General features: G+C 40.8%; 1 protein-coding gene across 7 annotated transcripts in view; it reads left to right on the top strand.

Annotated features, from left to right (window-relative positions):
• The window catches only part of SCUBE1 (signal peptide, CUB domain and EGF like domain containing 1), a 217,922-nt gene that overhangs the window by 147,405 nt on the left and 49,646 nt on the right, over positions 1 to 20,871 (top strand). For all 7 annotated transcript variants that reach the window (XM_054185747.1, XM_054185738.1, XM_054185731.1 and 4 more), the window contains one exon: positions 13,418 to 13,540. In XM_054185747.1, coding sequence (XP_054041722.1) covers positions 13,418 to 13,540 — 123 coding nt within the window. The remainder of the gene's footprint in view (positions 1 to 13,417; positions 13,541 to 20,871) is intronic.

Raw genomic sequence — 20,871 nt, 5'->3', positions numbered from 1 at the left:
AAGGCATTGAAAATTGCTGTTTCTTTTTTAAAATAGAGGTTGTCATCTTCAGGCCTTTGTATAGACTGCACCCTCTGTGACTCATCCTTTGATCCCCGAGCACCATATTGTCCCTGACATGGATACCTAACTAGAATATCTGTCCTCTTTGTTTACGCATCAGCTCTCAGTGGGCATCAGCTTTCATTTTGGACCATGTCCCTTTTACTTCTCTCAGGAATCCCACATTGTCCTACATTTTTTAGAATATGGTCAGAAGAAGAGGTGACCCCAAGGAAAAATAAGCACATCAGCCTTGGTAATTCCTGATGGTATTAGAGGTCTTACATCATATGGCTAAGCTACCTCCTATTTGCACAAGCTTAAAGATATGTGCATTGGGAAATAACGTGGAACAGCTGGCACCCTCTGAACTCATATCCTATTGCAATAACCTGCTCATAAGCACACGCAAATAGTCTAATCTCAGCCTGTAGGGTATCCACTCTACTTGCCTTGAAAATATCTCTGAACTGGGTTACCCATTCCACTTCCCTTCAGAGTCTGATCAGGAAGGAATAAAGTGACTCTTCTTGATCTCAACAATAGAAACAAAATATAAGAAAAAAGTGGATGTTAATACAGTGGTGCAAAGAGGCCTGTGTTCTCCACTCACATGTGAAGGTCAATGCAGGACAAAATTTCAGTCCCTGTCTGGTTTTCTTCTGCCTTCTGTGTCATTCCCTCAGAAAAACGTCCTACTCCAGAGGAGTCGGACATCCTTGATTTTTATCAACAGCAGGGGCCATAGCCTGTTTGTCAAAGCCAGTCCACAAGCTGTCTGGAGATAGAGAATAGAATTTTAGACGTTAGTTACTAAAGTATGTGTTGTCTTTTAACAACCCTTAAGTGTTTACTGAAGTGGTTTATTTTGAGCCATTCTTTCTCCCTGATGGCTTTCACCCTGCTTCTCATCAACTTAAACCAAGAGTAAACTTCCCAATAGTTAAATCAAGATCTAGTTTTCATAATTGATTATACAGCAACTCTACTTCCATCAGACCCCGTACAAGGCTGTGCTTTCAAGCTACAACAACTTACCCTCCCAGTGTTTGTAACTAGAAATAAGTGCATGTTAAAATATAAACACCATTTGAGTTTGCTTCTCTGTACATGTAAGCAAAGAGCTATCAGAAAATAGAAGAGTTCAGATATAATCACAAGCCACTACAGCCACGAATCAAAACAAAAAATACCTTTGCCCTCTCCATGATGAACACGAAGCAAATGCAAATCTTGTGTCTGAAGTCTGGTTTTTATCCTAAAAACAAAAAAAAAAAAATACAAAAGCCTCTTGTTTCTTCACATGCATAAATTGTGTAACACAGAATGGAGAGTGGACAGAGGAACGTCTTTGCCTTGCATGAGAAGTCAGCAGCTAAAGAAATTCATGAACACGAGACTGATGCAAACAATGATGGTAATGAAAATGTAGATCCTCCAGTAACTAAGCTAGTGCTTTTAGGAGGAACAAAAATAGTCATTTTTCATATGTGTGTGCTGCACAGATTAAATGTGCAATTAAATGTTTAATTAAAATAGTGGAATTTTCTTTAAAATGCCTTCTGACAAAAAAGTTTTGACCATTTTCCAGTGCTCCTGCATAGTTAAAGTGTCATGAGATCACGTGCCATTTTCAGGAAGCAAGCAGATAGCTTCCTGGTAAAGGCAGATCCGTGAGAACCTCAAACTGCTCAAGTGATTTATGGAAACCAAGAGATTTTCTGGGTAGATGTTGCAGCAGCAGCAGCAAATGATCTCCCTGACTCTTTCCCTTCCTAATGCTCCTCTTCTTCTGACAAAACCCCTACGATTAAGAAAACAGAGGCATTTGTGCCAAAGAAACAACCAAAGGCAGCCAGTGGGTGATTTAGGACTCTAAAACAATAGATGCAGTGGCCTAACCAAAGAAAAAAGTAACAAAACCAACATTAAATGAGAGGAAAATTAGGCCTTTTGTCATGAAAACAGTGGTCCTGTTCAGTGCTTGAGTACTGGCAAGAGTTTCTGAGAACACACGCTTTGTAACCTCTTTGGGAAAGCATCAAGAAGGTTGTGTTATAGTGCAACCCAGTAAATGCTTTTAGAGGGAATTCTTTGGCACATGGACCAACTGTATGCATGGACTGTGCTGCAGAGATAACAGGCAGATTGGTAGTTGGTGAAAGAAGAAGATGCAAAGGAAATTTTCTAAATTTATTTGATAGGAGTGACAAATAGAAGACTAAAGCTAAAAGGGAATATTAAATAACAGAGGCAGTTTTGAGGTTATTTTTGTTTTGGTAGGACTTAAGATGCAAGACCATCTGTGTCCAAAAAAAAAACCCTCACAAAGATCAGGATTGAGAGAGGGAATACTGAGTAACTGATAGAAGAGCAATGGTCAAGTTCGGTTTATCAAAAGAACTGTTTGTTTTGGAAGAGATGGATAACACTAGGAAATTAGACCAGAACACAAGCTGCCAGGTAGGTACAAAAACATTTTCAAAATAGCTGCCTAAATGTGGATTAAAGAAGCAAACATTAAGGCCTGTCTGCAATAGCCTTATTGCCGAGGCCACAGTCATTTTATGTGATTACATCGATGTTATCCAGTCTCAAGACAAAGAACGAATAAGATCAACCCAATGTGAGGAGAAAAGTGACAGCATCTGGCAGACAGCTGCAGCAGCTCAGTAGAAAGCTTTGTGTCATGTCCAGCGAGGGGGCCGTAGTCATCTGGCCCAGTGCTGCTGCCCTGGAAACAACTCTTTCAGGGCTTGATAAGACTGGAAGGTGACTCAGAATTAGAATTCTAATTTTTTACCCACTTTTTTAAAGAAAAGAGGGAGTTCACTGTTGTCAGTCCAGAGGCAAATCTGGCATGGGTTAAGATGACAGTCTGATTGAGGGGCAGAGGGAGGCACGGAGAGAGGCGAAGGGTCAGCAGAGTTGGTGGTAAAGCCGTGGGTGGTGGAGGAGATGTTGGAGAGGTAGAAAGATGCTGGTCACCAGCAGAAAATGTGTGGGATTTGGGGGAGGAAAAGGAAAAACTCTTGGTGGTAGGTGGCTGCAAGTGGTCAAAACCCTAGCGAGGGGATCAGAAAAATGAGAAATTGGACACCGACTGATGGGTAGGTACGTTAACTGGGCATCAGAACAGAAAATTTTAGATATATAGGCATAATTTGATCCAGACTTTCTAAGAGACAATTGGAGTTCCAGGCCACAGTGAGGAAAAATGAAATTTATAAACCCATAGAATATAAAAAAATGAGAGGAAATGCAAATTTTAGGTACCAACAGAGGTGAAATTTGTCAGAAAGAAGAAAATGGAATGGAAGACCAAAAAAAAGAAGAGAGGGTGGAGAGCAGAATCCAAGACGCAAAAGTGTGGATAACATCTGCCTTCTAACTGTTGCTGCAAATTTATCTAGTCTGGAATGTGTGTGAAACTTTCACTATTTTGGGGGGGGATTGCCTTTTTTTTTTTTTTTAGGTTGAAGACATACAATTCATTTGTCTGCTGTAGACTTGTTCATGACAGACAAATCTAATATAACAGATTATCTTCCATTAAAAAATTGAAGACTTGAGTCAGCTGCCATGTAACTCATTCAGTTTCGTTCCCTCCCAAGGGTTCCATCTATCCCCACAAAATAAATTCATGTGTACTAAGTTAGGGGTTTTTCATGACTAGGCAATATCCCTGTTCCCTGGAAACTTGCAGTTGTTATTTGTCTTTGCAAACCTCCCCTTTGAAAATGCCAAATCCTTTAAATTAATGCTTGGGAGGGTCATATTTTGCATTTCAGTTGTTGAAAAGACCTTGCATTTATTCAACAATATAAAGGTCCCTGAGGACCGGCAACCACACTTTATTATGTAAAAGTGTGCTGTGCTTTCTGTAATTTGGGAGTTGACTACTCACATAATCATAGCTACCAACATTCAAAACTTACAGTATTTTTTCATTCTTTTATTATTGCTTTTTTCATCATAAAATACAGCTTGTTTTTTATATGGCTAGATCCTGCTCTCAGTGAAGTATTTCTCTTCCCTGGTACAGAACAGATCCCTGGTTGGTTGAAGTAACGTCTTCAAAAAGTTTTGGAGGGTTAATTTTTGGTCACCAGCCAAATCTTTTTCATTCATTATCAGCTATGAGGCATTTGAATTATTATGGGCTAATCGTATTCATCTGACCTTTTCAGCAGGAGTACCTTTATCATAGGAAAGCTAGCGTAGTCTCAGTGGGATTTTAGAGAGAGCATCAGTGCCTTCAACTGTCCTTAATACCAATTTTGTTTTCAAATTTTATTTAATTAAAGCAAACAAAATTTTTAGAAGCAAACTGAGATTCTTGGAAATAAGCACACAGCTTTCCTGAGCGGATAATAATTCCAAGGGAGGAAATGAAAACAACTATGACTAAAGGTAAATTGAGTTAATATGCTAAGCCTAGGGATTCTTCTGTCTCGGTCCAATAGCACACAGCTTGCTCACTTTCCCCTGTGCTCTTCATTGAGATTACACAGAAAAAACTGAATACGGTAGGAGCAAGGTGTTGTGTTTTAGTGAGATCTAGTGCAAAGAAAATGCCCAGGAATGTCAGTTCCCCAGTTTTGTCTGATTTCTACCTTAAGAAACACTGAATTAACCCCTTTACTGTTGCTATTGTGTGTAACCTGCAGCAACCCGTATGGTTTTTCTGTCTCAGTTCCTCTTGCATGAAATGTAGAAACATTAAACATAGAATTATTATGGTCATATTGTCTGTGTGAATAATTAAGGTAGATAAGTAGTCAGCCAAATGTATTTGCACAATTCTGTACCACCATTTTAAACCACAGTCTCCAGGTCTGCATGTTCTTACATGGTCATTGTTACCATCTGAGTTTTCCGGAGTCTGATGTGTTGTACTTTCCACATGCTTTGTAGAACAGTGAGACATTATTTGTTGTCCCAAAGTAGAAATGGGAGTCTTAACTGCACACCTAGTTCTCCCTCCCCAGTATTTCATAAAAAGCATTTAGCTTGAAATGTTACAGTAGGAGGAAAACTAACTTTATTTTCTGGGATTCCGATGGCTTTCAGGGAGGGGGATAGTTTTTGCGTTTAGTTCGGCCTAGACAGTAAAAGACTCAATCAATGTATTTCTTTATGTCTCCAGTCCACTTCACATTCTGGTGTCACAGCCTAAGACAGCTTGCACTGTTTGGGTTCGTAGCGTTGCACTAACATGTTTTTAAGTTTAAAAAAGAATTCAGTGTTCAGCAAAAATTTTACATGAAAGTCCTCTCTTTTCACATTAGATTTAGTAAATCCCCTCCCTTTCACAAAGGAGAAATCAGGGCCTAAACTATTCTGACAGCATTTCTGCGTTTTTCACTTTCGAAGCTTTTTGTGTTTTATAAATCTAATTAACTGTAATAAGAAAATAATAGGACTTAATGTTTGTTTTACAAGGTGATTGATCTCTTGGCAGCCTGGCAGACGCTTTTATTGATTGGTTGGTGGATAATGTCAGAGTGGATATGTCCTGGAGGAGAATAGCTGACACCTAAATCCATATGTGACAGATTACCATCTGTGTTGGAAGACAGGTTTCTTCGTAAAATTGCAAAGATAACAGGTGAAAATGGAGAAAGTGACATGAGGGAAATGTGTTGAAACCTGCCTCAACCTTTTCGTGCTCTAAGAGCATTTACACAAAGCTCTCTATTTTGTGGGCAGCCTGTTTTTAGGATGAGGGAGATTAAAATTTAATTACACTCATTCCTGTCTGCCCAGTCTAGTTTTAATTCTGTTAATTAGCAAAATGCCTTGCCCCACAACCTAACCATAAAGCTAATTAAACAGAGAACCTTCATTTGCTACTTAGTGTAACTTCAGTTCAGTAATGATTAACATACATTACAGTTAATTAGCACTGTGGGAGGGAAAATGAGGATGTCACTGAAGTGCAAAACTCAAATTAGAGGTGCTGTAATATATGCCTTGTTTCATTTTGTAGCTATCTGATGCAGGGAAGTCACACACTACCCTATCTGCCTCAGTTTCACATTTGTTAAGGAGAATTAATTAAACTTATCTCTCCTGCAGAAGTGTTGTGCAGGTTTAATGTAATGAAGCTGATAAGCTGCTGGCCTTTGAAATCCTCAAGTAGAAAACTGCGTAAATAAAGTTATTCCTCCCTGAAACACGCAAAACATGTTAGAGGCAATGAACTACACTGGGAGAGCACAGTCACGGGTGGAGTGGTGGAACACCGCACGTACTACCTAAAGACAAGACTGCTGTACATTTCTGCACATATCCACAAGATCTTCCAAGGCAAAACGCTACCAGCATGGAACAGGCTGCTGAATCAGACCATTCAGAAGCCCAGACCACAAATTAAAACCAACTGTAATTTCACTAGAAAAATTTGGCAGTAAATGACTTTGACTCAAAATGCTTTGTTCAATTAGAATAATCCATTTAAAAGTATTGGTCCTGAAAATGTCAAGTGATAATTAGCAATACCACATTATGCAGATGGAGCAAAGTAGAGAGGTGTTACAACTTGCCCATAAATCCATTGTAAAACCGGAACTAGGACTTCTAACTCCCTGTTAACTACCAGGCAACAGCTGGCTTGATGTTTTCTGGAGGGAAGAGCAGAACCTACGTTCTACTTTGATTTAGATTTTCTCACGGTGGCACTGAATCCAATGAGTCTGAGGGTATGAAATTATCTTTATACCTTAATAAAGTATCCCTGGCATGCATTAGTTAAAACACTATGGAAAATATTATTTAGAGCATTGCAAGTGTAGTCTGGTAGATTATGTTTACGGTGATCCCAAGTTACTTAATATATTTCAAGTTTTATTGCAAAGTGACAGGCAAACATTGAAATAATTGCAATCTGAGCATTGGTGGCTTTGGTAATATTTGTAATGTAGAACAACATGTGTTTTGTGCAAGCCTGTGCTGATTGACACACTGTCTAAGTTGGGTCGCCCGTTGGGTTGTGCACTGGGCTTGAATTCAAGTGTGGATGAGTTTGTTTTTCTGTGCCTCTATTTCCCCACCTCTGACATGGGGTTAAAAAAGTTCTGTGGCTGCTTTATAAAGTACTTTGTGGTCTGTGTCATCAGGGAACTAATACCTGTGTCAACAAGGCAACACTAGTTATAAGGTTTAGGGGACAGTGGTGATTTGTAGAAGCAAGAGGGAAAAAAGAAGGGAAGAAATGCAAAGGAAAATTATGAAAACAGGGAATAAGAAGACCTAGCAGACTAGCCCACTTTGCAGAAAATATGTCTGTATTGATGTGCACTGCATGCTGGTAATAGCATTATTAATGCTAAGATGCTGTCATTAATAAAAACAAGAAGGATGTGAAGTTTCTGTAATTGTGTTAGGTTGATCTGAGGGTATATTATTTTCCTGGAGCTAGGTAGCATTTTAAAACTGCAAAGGATTAGACAGACACAATCAGTTCAAATATTTGTCCAGCCATTGAAAGGCGAAGCCTCACTTCCGCCTGTGATGAGGCTTTGGAAATCTCCATATCCGTCATTGTTCAACAGCTAAGTGAATATTGCACTTTGATTACCCTTTCACTTGCCTGTAAGCAGCTTATGTGAAACGTTAAATTCTAAGTTGCCTGAAATCCCCACTTTTTAATTTGTTCTCTGACTTGTATGCAGCAAGGCAAATCTTTGAGTTTCTATGCACACATGTGCACATGTGTGTGCACACACACCCTGATCAGAACCAGGTCCTTCCAAATATGAATTACGCTGAGCAGATTTTAGAAAGGTACAAGTGGAACAGGTGCAGTCATTCCCGTTCATCTTCACAAGGACACGAAAAAAAAAAATAACAGACTGGCTGTTCCCTCTAGTCAGATTGTGGCTATGCAACTTATGACAAAGCATCTGAATTTCTGTTCCTTTATTTAAAGCTGAAAAGCTTTGTTCAAAGCTGATTCCCTCATATTTTGAGATCCTCAGAAAACTTAGGATAATCATTTATTTCAGAAATATTTGATTTATTCCTTCTTCTAAAATTATTGCCCCTTCCATTCTTCTGAAATTAGCTTTTGAGTGTCCAAAAGAATATAGAGAGCTTTGCGAAATAACTACAAAGAATGGACATTTTAAAAGAGTTCTTGAATCTGTGTACCAAAACTGTGACTTATTAACAAACGCCACAAGGCTCTAGGGTCACATAAGCAGATCCAGAGAGTAGTTGCGCTTGGCTTCACCACAGTGTCGGACTCGATGCCAGGCCTTTGGTTATGGGATTTGCTGCAAGCCTGGACTTACTTTAGCAATGCATGTAGAGATGACAGCGAGTCACAGGAGCTGGAGTGGAACTTCTCCACTGGTTGTGAATAGCAAGACAACCCAGGGTTTGTTTCTGGCTTCAGATGGGCCCACAGCTTTTGTGATGGCGTTGCCGAGCTCCATCTCCAGACTAATATTTACAATTGCTTTTTTCCCCAAAATATTACAGCTTTAAAGAAAGTTTTAGCTACCTTTGTGCAAATGTTTGCTTTTGTTTGGTTCTAGTTGTATGGGCAGAGGGGAATGAACCGTTTTCAGGTCTAACGGAAGGCTTGAGTGCCTAGTTGCCTGTAATGCCATATCTTCGCCTGACATTTTTGACTAGTGAATTTTAATGCTTCTGTGGTTTTTCATTGGCCTGTATTTTCCATTTCTGCATGTGTCCCATTTGTGCTGGGCACATCAGTTGGTATTTGTAGCAGATCAGCAGCTTGTCTGAGCCAGGTATCATTTAACGATATTGACTCACTGCATTAAGAGAAATCCTTTGGGATTTTATTGCTACTGCACTGAAAGCCCATCAGACCTCTTAGTCTGAAATGACCAGCACGTTGTCTGAACACTGATCAACAGGGCATTTTACGTACAACCCCCCCACAGAGAAATACAGTCCTTTATATATTTTCACACTGCTGGGGATACGGGGGAGCAAAGCTCTGTGAAAAGTTTGAGCTGTTCTTTTACGTAACCTGCATCGACAGTTGAAAAGGAGCCACTTGAGAACTACATTTGAAGACACCAGGTTTATAATTCCCCTACAGACGGTCCCTATAATAGTATGGGGATATTTGACTAAATAATTTCAAAGCTGGTAGAGATACCGTGATGGGTTTCCACTGTATTTTCTTTCCCTTCATGACAGGGAGATGTACATACCCTCTGTGAAGTTCAAACAGGCACTTGACAAAGTTGGGAACCAGTCAGTTTAAAGACAAATGGGGCCTCACCTTCTCACACAGTAGAATCATTTGTTTTCACATGGCTCATAACACAAATTATTTATAGCTATGGAAAGAAAAATAGTGGGGATATAGACTTGGTGCAATTTCTGTGAACCAGTTAGACATGATACGGTTGGATACTGCTCTCTTACAAGTGAAATGCAGCAATGCATTGCTCTCCACAGAGTGAAATAATTTTTACATGCCTTGTCAGTCTCGCTATGGCTGTGGAAAGAAATACAGTGAAAGCAGAGACATTGGCACTGTTTGTGTTATTTAGAATGTTTTTGGAGCTAACAGTTTTGACCTCTATTCTGTTTTGATGGTCCTGGTTTCAAAAGGCCATGTCATGTTTTCCAGCAAGAAGAATTGAATAAATACTTTCTTTTCCTGTGGACTCTCCCAGGTTTTACTCAGATTCGGGTTCAGAATTATTCCAAAGAATTGCTGGTGTAAAACTGATATGCTGCATTGTCAGTGGAATTACAGTTATTAACAGCTTCAGATCTACCCTCTGAGGGGTAGATGTGTTTCTGTTTTGTCCCTTATGGCCTTCAGAGATTCTAAAAAGAAAGTTAGTGAGACTGGAATTTGGAATTTAACGTGTGAAATCCAGGGGCCATCGTTTAAAACATCAATCCTGGCTTCAGAATGGTGTTTGACAGGCTGCAAGTAATTTCTGCTTCAAGCAGTCTCTGGCAGCAGAGTAGCCCAAAGGTCATGTTGTTCTTATCTTATCGTGGGTAAAAGAGATCTTCTTCATGATGGATGACTATTCTGTGTGTTTATGATGCATAGTATATTAGTAATTTTAATTCATAATTCCATTTATCCAACAGTTTTGTCAGGGCGAGCTAAACTATAGTTAGGTACACCTGTGCTATGCCAAAGGACAGGACTATTGTGGTAATCCATCATAAGACCTGCAACACAGTCCCAGTTGCACATACTGGAGCTGGGAGGAATCAGTTCTACAAACGGGAATGCCAGCCTGCAGGAATTGGGCCAAGAAGTATGGTGTTTTTACTGCTGTTCTTGACCTGTGCTGGTGATCACAGCTGAAACCAAATGGGTTGCTGCCTCCAGTCTCATGGTATTACGTAGAGCAACCCTCAGTGTGTTCTTCACCAGATTTACCAGGTTGGGAGCCTGAGGTTATCTGTTCTTGGCTAGCCTAATCATCAAAACTGGAGGACCAGAGACAACAAACACGACTCCTGGTTTCAGATCAATTTGAGTACTTTGTTGCCTGAGGCATAAAGATTTGAGCTGGCTTTGTGCAAAGCACTTGGGCTGTAATACCACTACAGCTGCTACCTACCATTTTACCCTCGTGCTTTTGGTAGTACTGAATGCAAAAGCCACTCCTCTGCAGAACCAGACACTGTCCCGCACGACATCCTGGTCTCTGAATTGGAAAAGCATGGATTTGATGGATGGACCACTCAGTGGATAAGGAACTGGCTAGATGGCCGCACTCAAAGGGTTGCAGTCAATGGCTCAATGTCCACATGGAAACTGGTGACGAGTGACGTTCCTCAGGGGTCAGTACTGGGACCAGTGCTGTTCAACATCTTTGTTGGTGACATGGACAGTGGGATTGAGTGCACCCTCAGCAAGTTTGCCAGCGATACCAAGTTGTGTGGCATGGTCAACACACTGGAGGGAAGGGATGCCGTCCAGAGGGACCTTGACAGGCTTGAGAGTTGGGCCTGCGTGAACCTCATGAAATTCAACCAGGCCAAGTGCAAGGTCCTGCACTTGGGTCACAGCAATCCCAGGCATAAATACAGGCTGGGCGGAGAATGGCTTGAGAGCAGCCCTGAGGAGGACTTGGGGGTGCTGGCTGATGAGAAGCTCAACATGAGCTGGCAATGTGCACTTGCAGCCCAGAGAGCCAAACACATCCTGGGCTGCATCAAAAGAAGCATGGCCAGCAGGTCGAGGGAGGTGATTCTCCCCCTCTACTCCGCTCTGGTGAGACCCCACCTGGAGTACTGCATCCAGCTCTGGAGTCCTCAGCACAAGAAGGACATGGACCTGTTGGAACGAGTCCAGAGGAGGGCCATGAAGATGATCAGAGGGCTGGAGCACCTCTGCTATGAGGGCAGGCTGAGAGAGTTGGGGTTGTTCAGCCTGGAGAAGAGAAGGCTCCAGGGAGACCTTACAGCAGCCTTCCAGTACCCGAAGGGGGCCTACAGGAGAGATGGGGAGGGACTCTTTATCAGGGAGTGTAATGATAGGACACGGGGTAACAGTTTCAAACTGAAGAGGATAGATTTAGATTAGATATTAGGAAGAAATTCTTTACTGTGAGGGTGGTGAGACACTGGGACAGGTTGCCCAGAGAAGCTGTGGATGCCCCATCCCTGGAAGTGTTCAAGGCCAGGCTGGATGGGGCTTTGAGCAGCCTGGTCTAGTGGGAGGTGTCCCTGCCCATGGCAGGGGGGTTGGAATAGATGATCTTTAAGGTCCCTTCCAACCCAAAACATTCTGTGATTCTGTGAAAAGTAATAAGCAGTAGTATATAGTTCAGAGCGTCTCAGAGCAAATTTGCTTTCTTTACTACAAATGCAGCTCGTAAGCAAACCTTTATAACTATATACATTGTTCTTGCTTATTTGAGTAGTACATCCTCCTGAGCATATTTCTGTCAATGTCAGTGCAGCAAAGTGCTGTTTAGAAAAGAAGGCTGAATTTGCCTCTCAGCTATTAGAATTTCCAGATTTACCTCCTTGCACCTCTTGCTGCCATTTATACTGTACATGCAGAAATGTGGTAAGAGCCATACTACTCTGCCACGCTGGTAATCATGTTTTCAAAAATGAATGAATGACATCCACTAAAAGTCATCCTAAATTCAAATAATTTTTAAATGCGTCCTTCATTCACCAGCATCGTGCTGTCTTTGATAGATTTCCATCTCCACGTATTAGCTCTTTTGGCACCTAATTTGCATTTTGCAGGATTTGCTTTTTAAATTGCCAGCTGTTACCTTTAAGTTTCAAAGCTCTTACAGTAAGAGGCTTTTCAATAGGAAGCATCAATCTCCACTCACTTTTCTGAAAGATGTTGTTTTCACTTCCAGAAGTGGGCAGCCAAGGCTCTATGTCATATTACTTCTTCGCGGTATGCATCCCTAAAAAGAGCTATTTTTGGCACTGTTCTTCTGAAAAAAAAATAGATTACTTTTTGTCTTTTTCAAATAAATGTGGATCCACTGTTTTTTAAGTGGAGGAGGATAGAAAGGTGTCCTGTATTTCAAATGAGGATCTGTGACCTATTATATACTTATTACACAAGCTTTTAGGGGTTGGAAAAGGGATGGGTCATTCCAGTTCTTCAACACCTTCGGGAGAAGTTATAAGGTGAAGGAAGTAGAATCACCAGTCTGAAATTCAGAACAGAGGTCTTACCAAGTTCATTAATGCACTTTGTAATCATTATTTAAAGTAAGAGCCGTTGATCCCATGTTTCATACATATAAATCACTTTCAAATAAAGGCAATAGGTGCTCTGCCTTCAGAAGCAACATTTCACATGCACTTGCAGTTGCTCTTCTATTATACGATATCAAGAAAGTCAGACACATAAAAATGGATATTGATCGTAATGGACAAACTAGCATCTAATACTCATTCCAAACAAAAGTATCCCTACATTTGTGTATGTAGGGATAATGGAAGTATTTTTTCAGAATTCAAATATGTTTTTCTTTGCATTTGTTGTTATTTCAATTTTTCATGTGTTCTTGGGTTTTGATAGTTCCTACTTAAGGCAGGGGATTCACATCTTAACACAGGCTGAAGTCATCTGTCAGGCAGACCACTACATCTACAAAGAAGCTTCCCCGAATTTTCTTCAACATCTGAGTGCCTCAGCTTGGGTTATCTGACAGTTCCAGTTCTGAGAGAAATACCTCTGTCTCCAGAACAGCTCAGCCCGTAGCTCTTTTGTCAGCCTTGCGACAAAGGTTTGAGAACGGATACATCTGACCAACCTGATTCCTAACAGGGACAGCAGCCTCCTTGGGGATCTGAGTAAACTCCTACACTCCTGCCCTGAACTACTGAACTGCTGTCGTGAACTAAAGTTTTGCCTGTTCTTTCTTTGCAGACATTGATGAGTGCTTGGTAAACAATGGTGGCTGTGACCATTTCTGCCGAAACACAGTTGGCAGCTTTGAGTGCAGCTGCCAGAAAGGCTATAAACTGCTCACAGATGAACGGACCTGCCAAGGTAATACGTCGTTTATTTTAGTCTTTGTATAATGAGGATGTTATTTTCAGTGAAATTTTTATGAAATTAAGTAATTTGTACTACAGGATTTAATCATACTGTCATAGGAAATAAAGTTAGAAAAGACCTACCAAATTTCCATTTCCTCTGGTGGGGTTAGAAGATTTTTGGAAAAAATTTTTTCAGTGTTTTTAGTAGTAGGAATGCCAGTGTCGTGCTGAAATGTGAAAATCCATGCAGTGCAGTGGAACAGACTCAGGCAAAGAGCCTTACATTCAAATCCTCTAATTTGCTGTGATCTTAATGGGACAGAGGCTTATCTTATTTACACCAGAGTCATTTAGAGTAACTTACTGGAATAGAGCATTTGCAAAATTTAAACTGAAAAAAGAGTCTAATTTGTGAGCTCACCTTTGCCTGACAGAATCTGTTTATGGAGGGATAATGGAGATTTTTTGTGAGAATTCAAATGAAGTATGTTTTCTATTGTTTGCTGTCTATGTCATGATTTGTATCTAAGTCATATGATGTTATATATTCTATGACTAATTAAGTGCATAACCGTTTCCAACTTAAGTGCTGATCATGTACTTTTGGAGAAATGACACTTTAAGCATTCAAGCTCTGTAACTTTACTCTTTAAAAGCCTTCTTGAAAAGGCTAGAAAGATGAGCAAGCATCAGTAGAGAGAGAAGGTGGAGGAGGACGTATTCAGTTAAAATTTTGTGCAGGAATTATCTTTTTATTACTACGTAATTATTTGCATGGGTTTTAAACACATAAAGTTATGAAGTCCAAAACAGCATTCATATTTTAGAGCTTCTTTGTTCATCAACAAAAGAGAAATCAAAGTCTGAAGATACAGAAAATTCAAAAGATTTTCCATTGCATCTCATTGGTACTTCTATCATCTGAGAAGCCTGCTCTGCCCCGACTCCACCTGTGATTAGACACAAAGGAGTCAGTGCAAGGTTGGCTTCAAGCTGGGACAGGATGGGAAAAGCTGAGAGTGGCACCGTTAGTGCCACATGACTGGGCAGAAATAACATTGTAGGATCATGTCAGGCAAGGGTAAGTTGTCAGGTTTTGATGTACCTGCTAAAAAGAGGGACAAAATGTTAAAAATACATTCCCTTCATGATGTATTTAGACATAGTTAGGAATACTTTCTGGTTCATGAATTTCATGTGTCGTGACATGCTCTCACTGTGGTATCAGTCAGGGGTTTCACTGCTGAAGTAATTGTAATTACGCCAGTGAAAAACTCAAGAGAAAATTCAAGCCCTGCGTTCTTGTTAGGCAAGAGGTGGTGCAAAATTTATTTGTTCATTATGCAAAGTCTTAGTAACAGGCTTTGAAAGCTGCCTATAATCAGATATCTATGATGATAATGGGAAACTAGAAGCAGCTCTGTGAAAGTTGTTCGACTGAGTTTTGTTTCTTCATGTGCCTGGGCTACTGAATGAGAGAGTTGCCGGTAAGTACATACCATGCAAGGAATGAAACAGTAGCTCATGTTCTCCGCTCCCTCATGTGATCAGACATGGAAATATAAGCATGATCTGGCCATCCCACTTTTTCTGTTGTCAGTGAGCAAGGACAGGCAGTCTGTCTGCCTCTACGTGGTACTTCGACCTATTAATGAACTTTAGCTTATCTGTTGCTGTAACAGGTAGCTTAGCTCAAGCCCAGAGAATTTTTGGGCTGGAGAAGTTCCTCCGGTCCCAGAAACGCTGGTTCTTCAGACTGTGAAATGGTGAGGACAAAGTTATTTCCTGTTGGAAGTCTGAGGTATTTGGGCCCCAGAGACTGATGACAGCAAATATGGTATGATGCCTGCTTTGTGGAGGGAGCACTGTGACAATTTGGTTCCTGTCTGGTGCTTAAGGTGGTAATCAGTGACTCGTGCAGTCAGTAGGCCTGCTAATAAAGAAGAAAAGTGAATATAGATCAAGAAATCACTGATGTATGAATCACCTGTACTTTGCTTCTTCCGCTGCAAAAAGGATTTCATTAGTGGAAGTGGTTATAGTTATTAACGTCAGGTCTGACAGAAAAATGTGGTTTGGGGTTAGTGACTCTGCTGGAATATAAATCATCCACGGGTTTTTTTTGGTAACAGCCAGTCAGCACTGACCATAGAAAACATTACTGAGAGATTCAGGGAAATTTATTTTGAGCATATTAGCCTTTCCAATGCATGAAATAGAACAGTCTAATTTGTATTTATAAAAGATGCTGTTGTTCGTGTTACATCTGTTGTTTTGATTCATAATAGAGTTTCTATGACTTACAATCATGCTGTCAACATTGCCTTTCTCCTCTGGTTTTCATTTTTAAAATAGAGGTTTCTTTCAGTTACAAATCACCGTGTTTACCAAATACTAATTTAGGACCTTAGAAGTCTACATTGTTTGGAGCTGAGTCCTCTTTAGTTCAGGTGGCCTCCCCGGTGTATAGGGAGTTCATCTCCAAATGAGATCATCAAGGAACAGATTCTGCTAACCTTAGGCAAAATGCCCATGGAAACAACTGGTAAGCTTGCCCCTTTATGGCCGGCAAAACCCCTGGATAAGGCTGTGACTATGTCTGATTCACAGGCAAGAATCAGTGAAGAACAAAGCCACAGAGACACAGTTCAAGTTAGCAACATTTTTCACGCTGTTGAAAAATACAAGTAAGCTGTTGCTGCATAACTTTCTTCATGTGATCAGTAACTTCGGCACGAGGTAATTTTACATGTTCCAGTAAAAAGGTTCCTTCATATTCCCTGTGAAATTCTGAGGTGGTCCCACCTGATCTCATTTCCTCCACGTCCTTTCATTGTAGAGCTCAGAGCTGACTTTAAGATTGCAGGGAAACTATCAAAGTCTCAGACTTTGTTCTGGTTGTTTGCAGAGCTCCCACCCCATCGTACCAAGTGCCTCACACACACATTCATCGTCTCTCTGAAGAGGAAAGTATTTCTCTCTCAGTTTTTCAGGCAGGCAGGCTGAAGCCGAATACGGCAGCTTGCCTAAGATCACACATATGACTGCAGGGACTGCCTGGAGAATAAACCTCCAGTTTTTTTGAGTCTGCCCTCTGTGATTCTGCCCATTACAAGAAAATTTTTTTCTCCTGTGTTTGTACTCATACCCTGATATGAAAGTTCATTGGTTTTGAGGAACTCTGAAGCTTGCTGCTTGCTTGGTGCCACCAGCTAGCCACCCTGCATGTAGAATGCTTGTGTAAGCAGCCCTTGCGTTTGTAAAGGGCATTAAAATGTTCTGCATTTGTCTCTTTGCAGCTAAACCATTTTTAGCCCTGGCTGCAAAGAAAACCATTGTCAATCACAGATTACTTCTGCTAGGGAGTGGTTCTCACGCTGTGGCTCCTTGTTAGACAAGGAGAATGTGGGGGTTTCCCTTCCTTTCCCCTCCCCTGCATTCCAACCATTTAAAAGGAAACTTATTTGTAACTCAGAAGGTGAAGAATCCACATTGCCCTGCCAGTGATATTGTGGAGACTAATACTGCTCTCCCAGAGTCTCTCTTTTCACGCAAACTTAAAACCAGATTTTTTTTCTCCTTTGATGGTGAAATCACTGTATGACAATACCAAACCCATCTATTGTGTGTTATTTTAACAGATCCCTTAAGTCTAAAGTATTGTAAATTCTTTGATACAGGAAGAAATGGTTGGATCTGTTTGTATAAACCTAGCAAAAGAGGCCCGCATCTCCTTTGAGCATGTAATACAAATAACATAGCTATATTTATAGCGAGGAGAGCTTGCGTTTGTAAACTTCGTGGTAATTAACAGTAGGACAACAACTCAGATTACTTTTAGAACTGCATCAGCAACAAAACAGCAAGCAAGACTGTTTAAAGCTGCAATGAATGTGTGTAAGCACAGACATAATTACCTTAATCCTCAGCCAATATGAGTTTTAAAGCCAGTTAACTTAATTGCTTATTCAGTTTCTGTTTGTTGTGCAGTGATCTCGAAAAAAATTCAACAATAAGCAGTCTCTCTGCTCCACTCAAGTTCAAGCTTCATTAAACACCCAGAAAAATGTGTGAAATTCTATCATAAATAATTTTCCCTTCCTGCTGTAGGAATTGCCTTTTGCAAAGCAGGACAAGGAGAGACGGTGCACGCATTTGTCGTAACTCTCTCCAAGGAGTAGTAGAGTTGGAAAGATGAGTTACATTCAGAAAAAAGTGCTTTTACTGGGAACATACAGTGATCGATATGTAATATTTTGGCCTGATAAATCTACACTCTCACCCCCTGCCCCTCTCCACCTCTGCCCAAAATAGAGCCAAATCCTTCTACGCTGAGGAATTTAAACTTTTGCAAGGGGCAGTTCAAGGCATTTGCATCGTTCTAGTCCACTTACAGCCTCCAAAGCAGGCTTAAGTGGGGCTTGGTGTTTGATAGATCTCACAGACATGATGTTCAGCCATAATGAAGTCTGCCCAAGTAGCCTTTTCACAAACCATTCAGCCACTGTAAAAGGAGATTGTTGTCCACCAGGCAAAAGTACCTCTGGGGCATGTGGAATACCTGCATGGGCCATCTGGCATTTTTGGGGCTTCTTTAGGGCCACGTGTTCACGCACAGTAGGTGACAGCATTTTTTATTCGCTTTGATGTATTGCGTGTTTGACTCTCGGTTATTCTTTACTACCTTCCTACCAGATTTTAAATGAACGCGATTGACTTTTTTGTGACTAGGCACTGGAATACAGGGCCTCATAGTCTGCTTTTGTGAGTGCTGGTGTCTGTCCAGAGCAAATTCAGTGATGCAGGTTTATACAACAGGAAATCCCAAACAGAATTTGCCCCCTTAGCTTCATGATGTATTGAAATTTCCCTCTGGTGATTTTCTGTGGGCACATTTTGGTAGAGGTTTGGGGTTTTTTAACACTACAAAGCTATCCAATAGAAGTCCCAAGTATAGCTGATTTGAGGTGGTTTTTTTCATCTCATTACAAGACAAAGACATGAGCGTAACCACTGTCATAATTGTGTATTTGGACTTTTCTTTCTCTCTTCTGAAAAAAAAGGGGGTTCTTATATGCCCCACTGTATCCCCTCTTCCTCTCTCCTCAGCTTCACTTCCAGACAAGTGTTCCTCAAAAACTTGATGCTTATGGAGTGGAGCAACTGGAAGTAATGGCTGTGAGCAGATACTGAGGCAGTTTTGAGGATACTGTGAGCAGTATTGAGGCAGTTTTCTTAGTAACTCTGCCAGTATATTGCAATACTGACCTGCAAAACACCTCAAACCTTGTCCAGCTCTGTTTTTTTGTTTCTCAGGTTGTCTCCAAGCAGACTTGATGAGTCTAGCAAGTTTTGTGATAGCTTTCTGATGTGTTACAGGATGTACCTCCCAACTCTTGCCAGCCAGAGCTGGTTTTTACTTAAGATATGAAATAAGATTTGAACTCAGCCTCAGGCCTTCTGTGTTAACCCACTGCACCACAGAACCGTAATCTATGCAATCCTAAACTAGTACTGTTAAATGAGAGACTGACCTTTCTTTAATGCCAAATAGGTCTTCATTCCAGAGAATTTAATGTGATTAGACCTCACTGACCCAATGATAGATCTGTTGGTGAAGGGATGCTTTACATAAGGCGCCCAATGCATAATTGTCAAGAGAAGCCTTCTTTCATTCCAGAATGACAGAAAGAAAAATAGCACCTTGAAAAATACAGTAAATGCTTATGATACAAAGATCCTACAGGCCTGGTCTTGAAACATTGCCATATTAACTGGATATGTAATCCCCTCTCATAACATCCACCTTTTCATTTATTTGTACAAAATATGCACTATTAGCCTTCCAAAGGCAAGATTTGAATCTCCTAGCAATGGTATCTCCATTTTGAAAATGGGTATGAAATGAGGGATTAATCATACAGGGAAGGACAGATAGAAAGTGTTTGTGGGAATTATTTTTGGCCTAAAGAAGCCCACAAAGATTAGCTACAAAGATCTCACTATACTCTTCTCTGTGGAACCATTGATGGTAAATATGGCTGTACAGGACCACTTTAATCCCAAATAAATCAGTGCGTCCACGCCAGCAACACTGAATCACCAGACATCTTTGACATAGAGTGACGAAATTAAAAAATAAAAAAGGAGCCAAAGAGGTTTGCACTCTTGGATTGCATGACAGTGACCTGCTACCCACATTTTATTGGGTAACCCAGTAAAGCAACTGGCCTTGTCCCAATCGCATAACATGATGAAGGTCTCAGGATGAGGATACACTCCTTGCATTGATTTATATAGGACACAGTTACCCATCTTAGATTGCTTAAGTAAAGGCATGGGTAAGAGGGCAGGGCTGGAGCATCTGTCCCTCTCTATTTCTCATTGCATTGTGAAAATAGAGGACAGGGAGAATCCCATGTCCTGCGTCCCAGTTTTCAAATCCTGGGGAAACTCCTTGGAACAGCAGGACAGGGGGATTCTATGTCACGAGTCTCCCAGCTAAGCCAAACTCTCTTTTTACCTTAACTGCTACTCCCCCAACTCTGCTTGCTCTGAGTTATAGCTGAGTATACCCTAGTGCAGTCCTAGAGGCAGTGAGCTGTGAGAAATGTTAAATGAGTACAGCTGCACCGTACAGCAGTAAAGAGCCTGATTAAACCCTTCAGCTAATCCGTATCAGTGCTAGAACTCCATACAGCAGTAAAGAGACCAATTAAACCCGTCAGCTAATCTGTATCAGTGCTATAACTAATCTTTCATGTAAGTCAGTCTAAAAAACAATGGTGAGGCCCAGACCCCTCAGATTCAATGTGTCAACATTATGGTGTGGCCAATTTTCCAGTGAAAAATGTTGGAAAGTTTTGTTGTTTGTCTAACCCCTCTCTTGCCTTTTCTGCCTCCATTAAATACATAAAGGAAGGAAATGTTCAATAAAAGTAACATTATTTAGCATTCCCCTTCTTTCTGAAGTGTCAATAACATACAGGTGACATGGTATAAAGAGGACACGAGCAGAATTTTTGCTGCTTGGGGTGGGTTTTTTTCTTCATATTTAAAGTACATTTTTACCTGAACCCACAAACTTCTCACTGAGGTTGTTACCCTCATGATCAGGACCAACCTGTAGTGAGTGGAGAGCATTAGCAAGCCATTAGGGCTGTGTCCTTGCAAGGGAGGTAGCCGCGGGGATCCCAGAGAGTGTGTTTGCTGTCCGGAATGAGGAGCAAGCAGGCTTACAAGTCCACTTGCTGACTTTTGCCTGAGTTTGCATGTGCATTTGCTGCAAGTTTGAAGTCTTGAACAGTCAGAGAAAATACCCAGGGCTTCATTTTGCTCTCA

Source organism: Rissa tridactyla, chromosome 1, assembly GCF_028500815.1.
Source record: "Rissa tridactyla isolate bRisTri1 chromosome 1, bRisTri1.patW.cur.20221130, whole genome shotgun sequence".
Classification (NCBI taxonomy): domain Eukaryota; kingdom Metazoa; phylum Chordata; class Aves; order Charadriiformes; family Laridae; genus Rissa; species Rissa tridactyla.
This window is presented reverse-complemented; position numbering and strand designations above follow the sequence as displayed.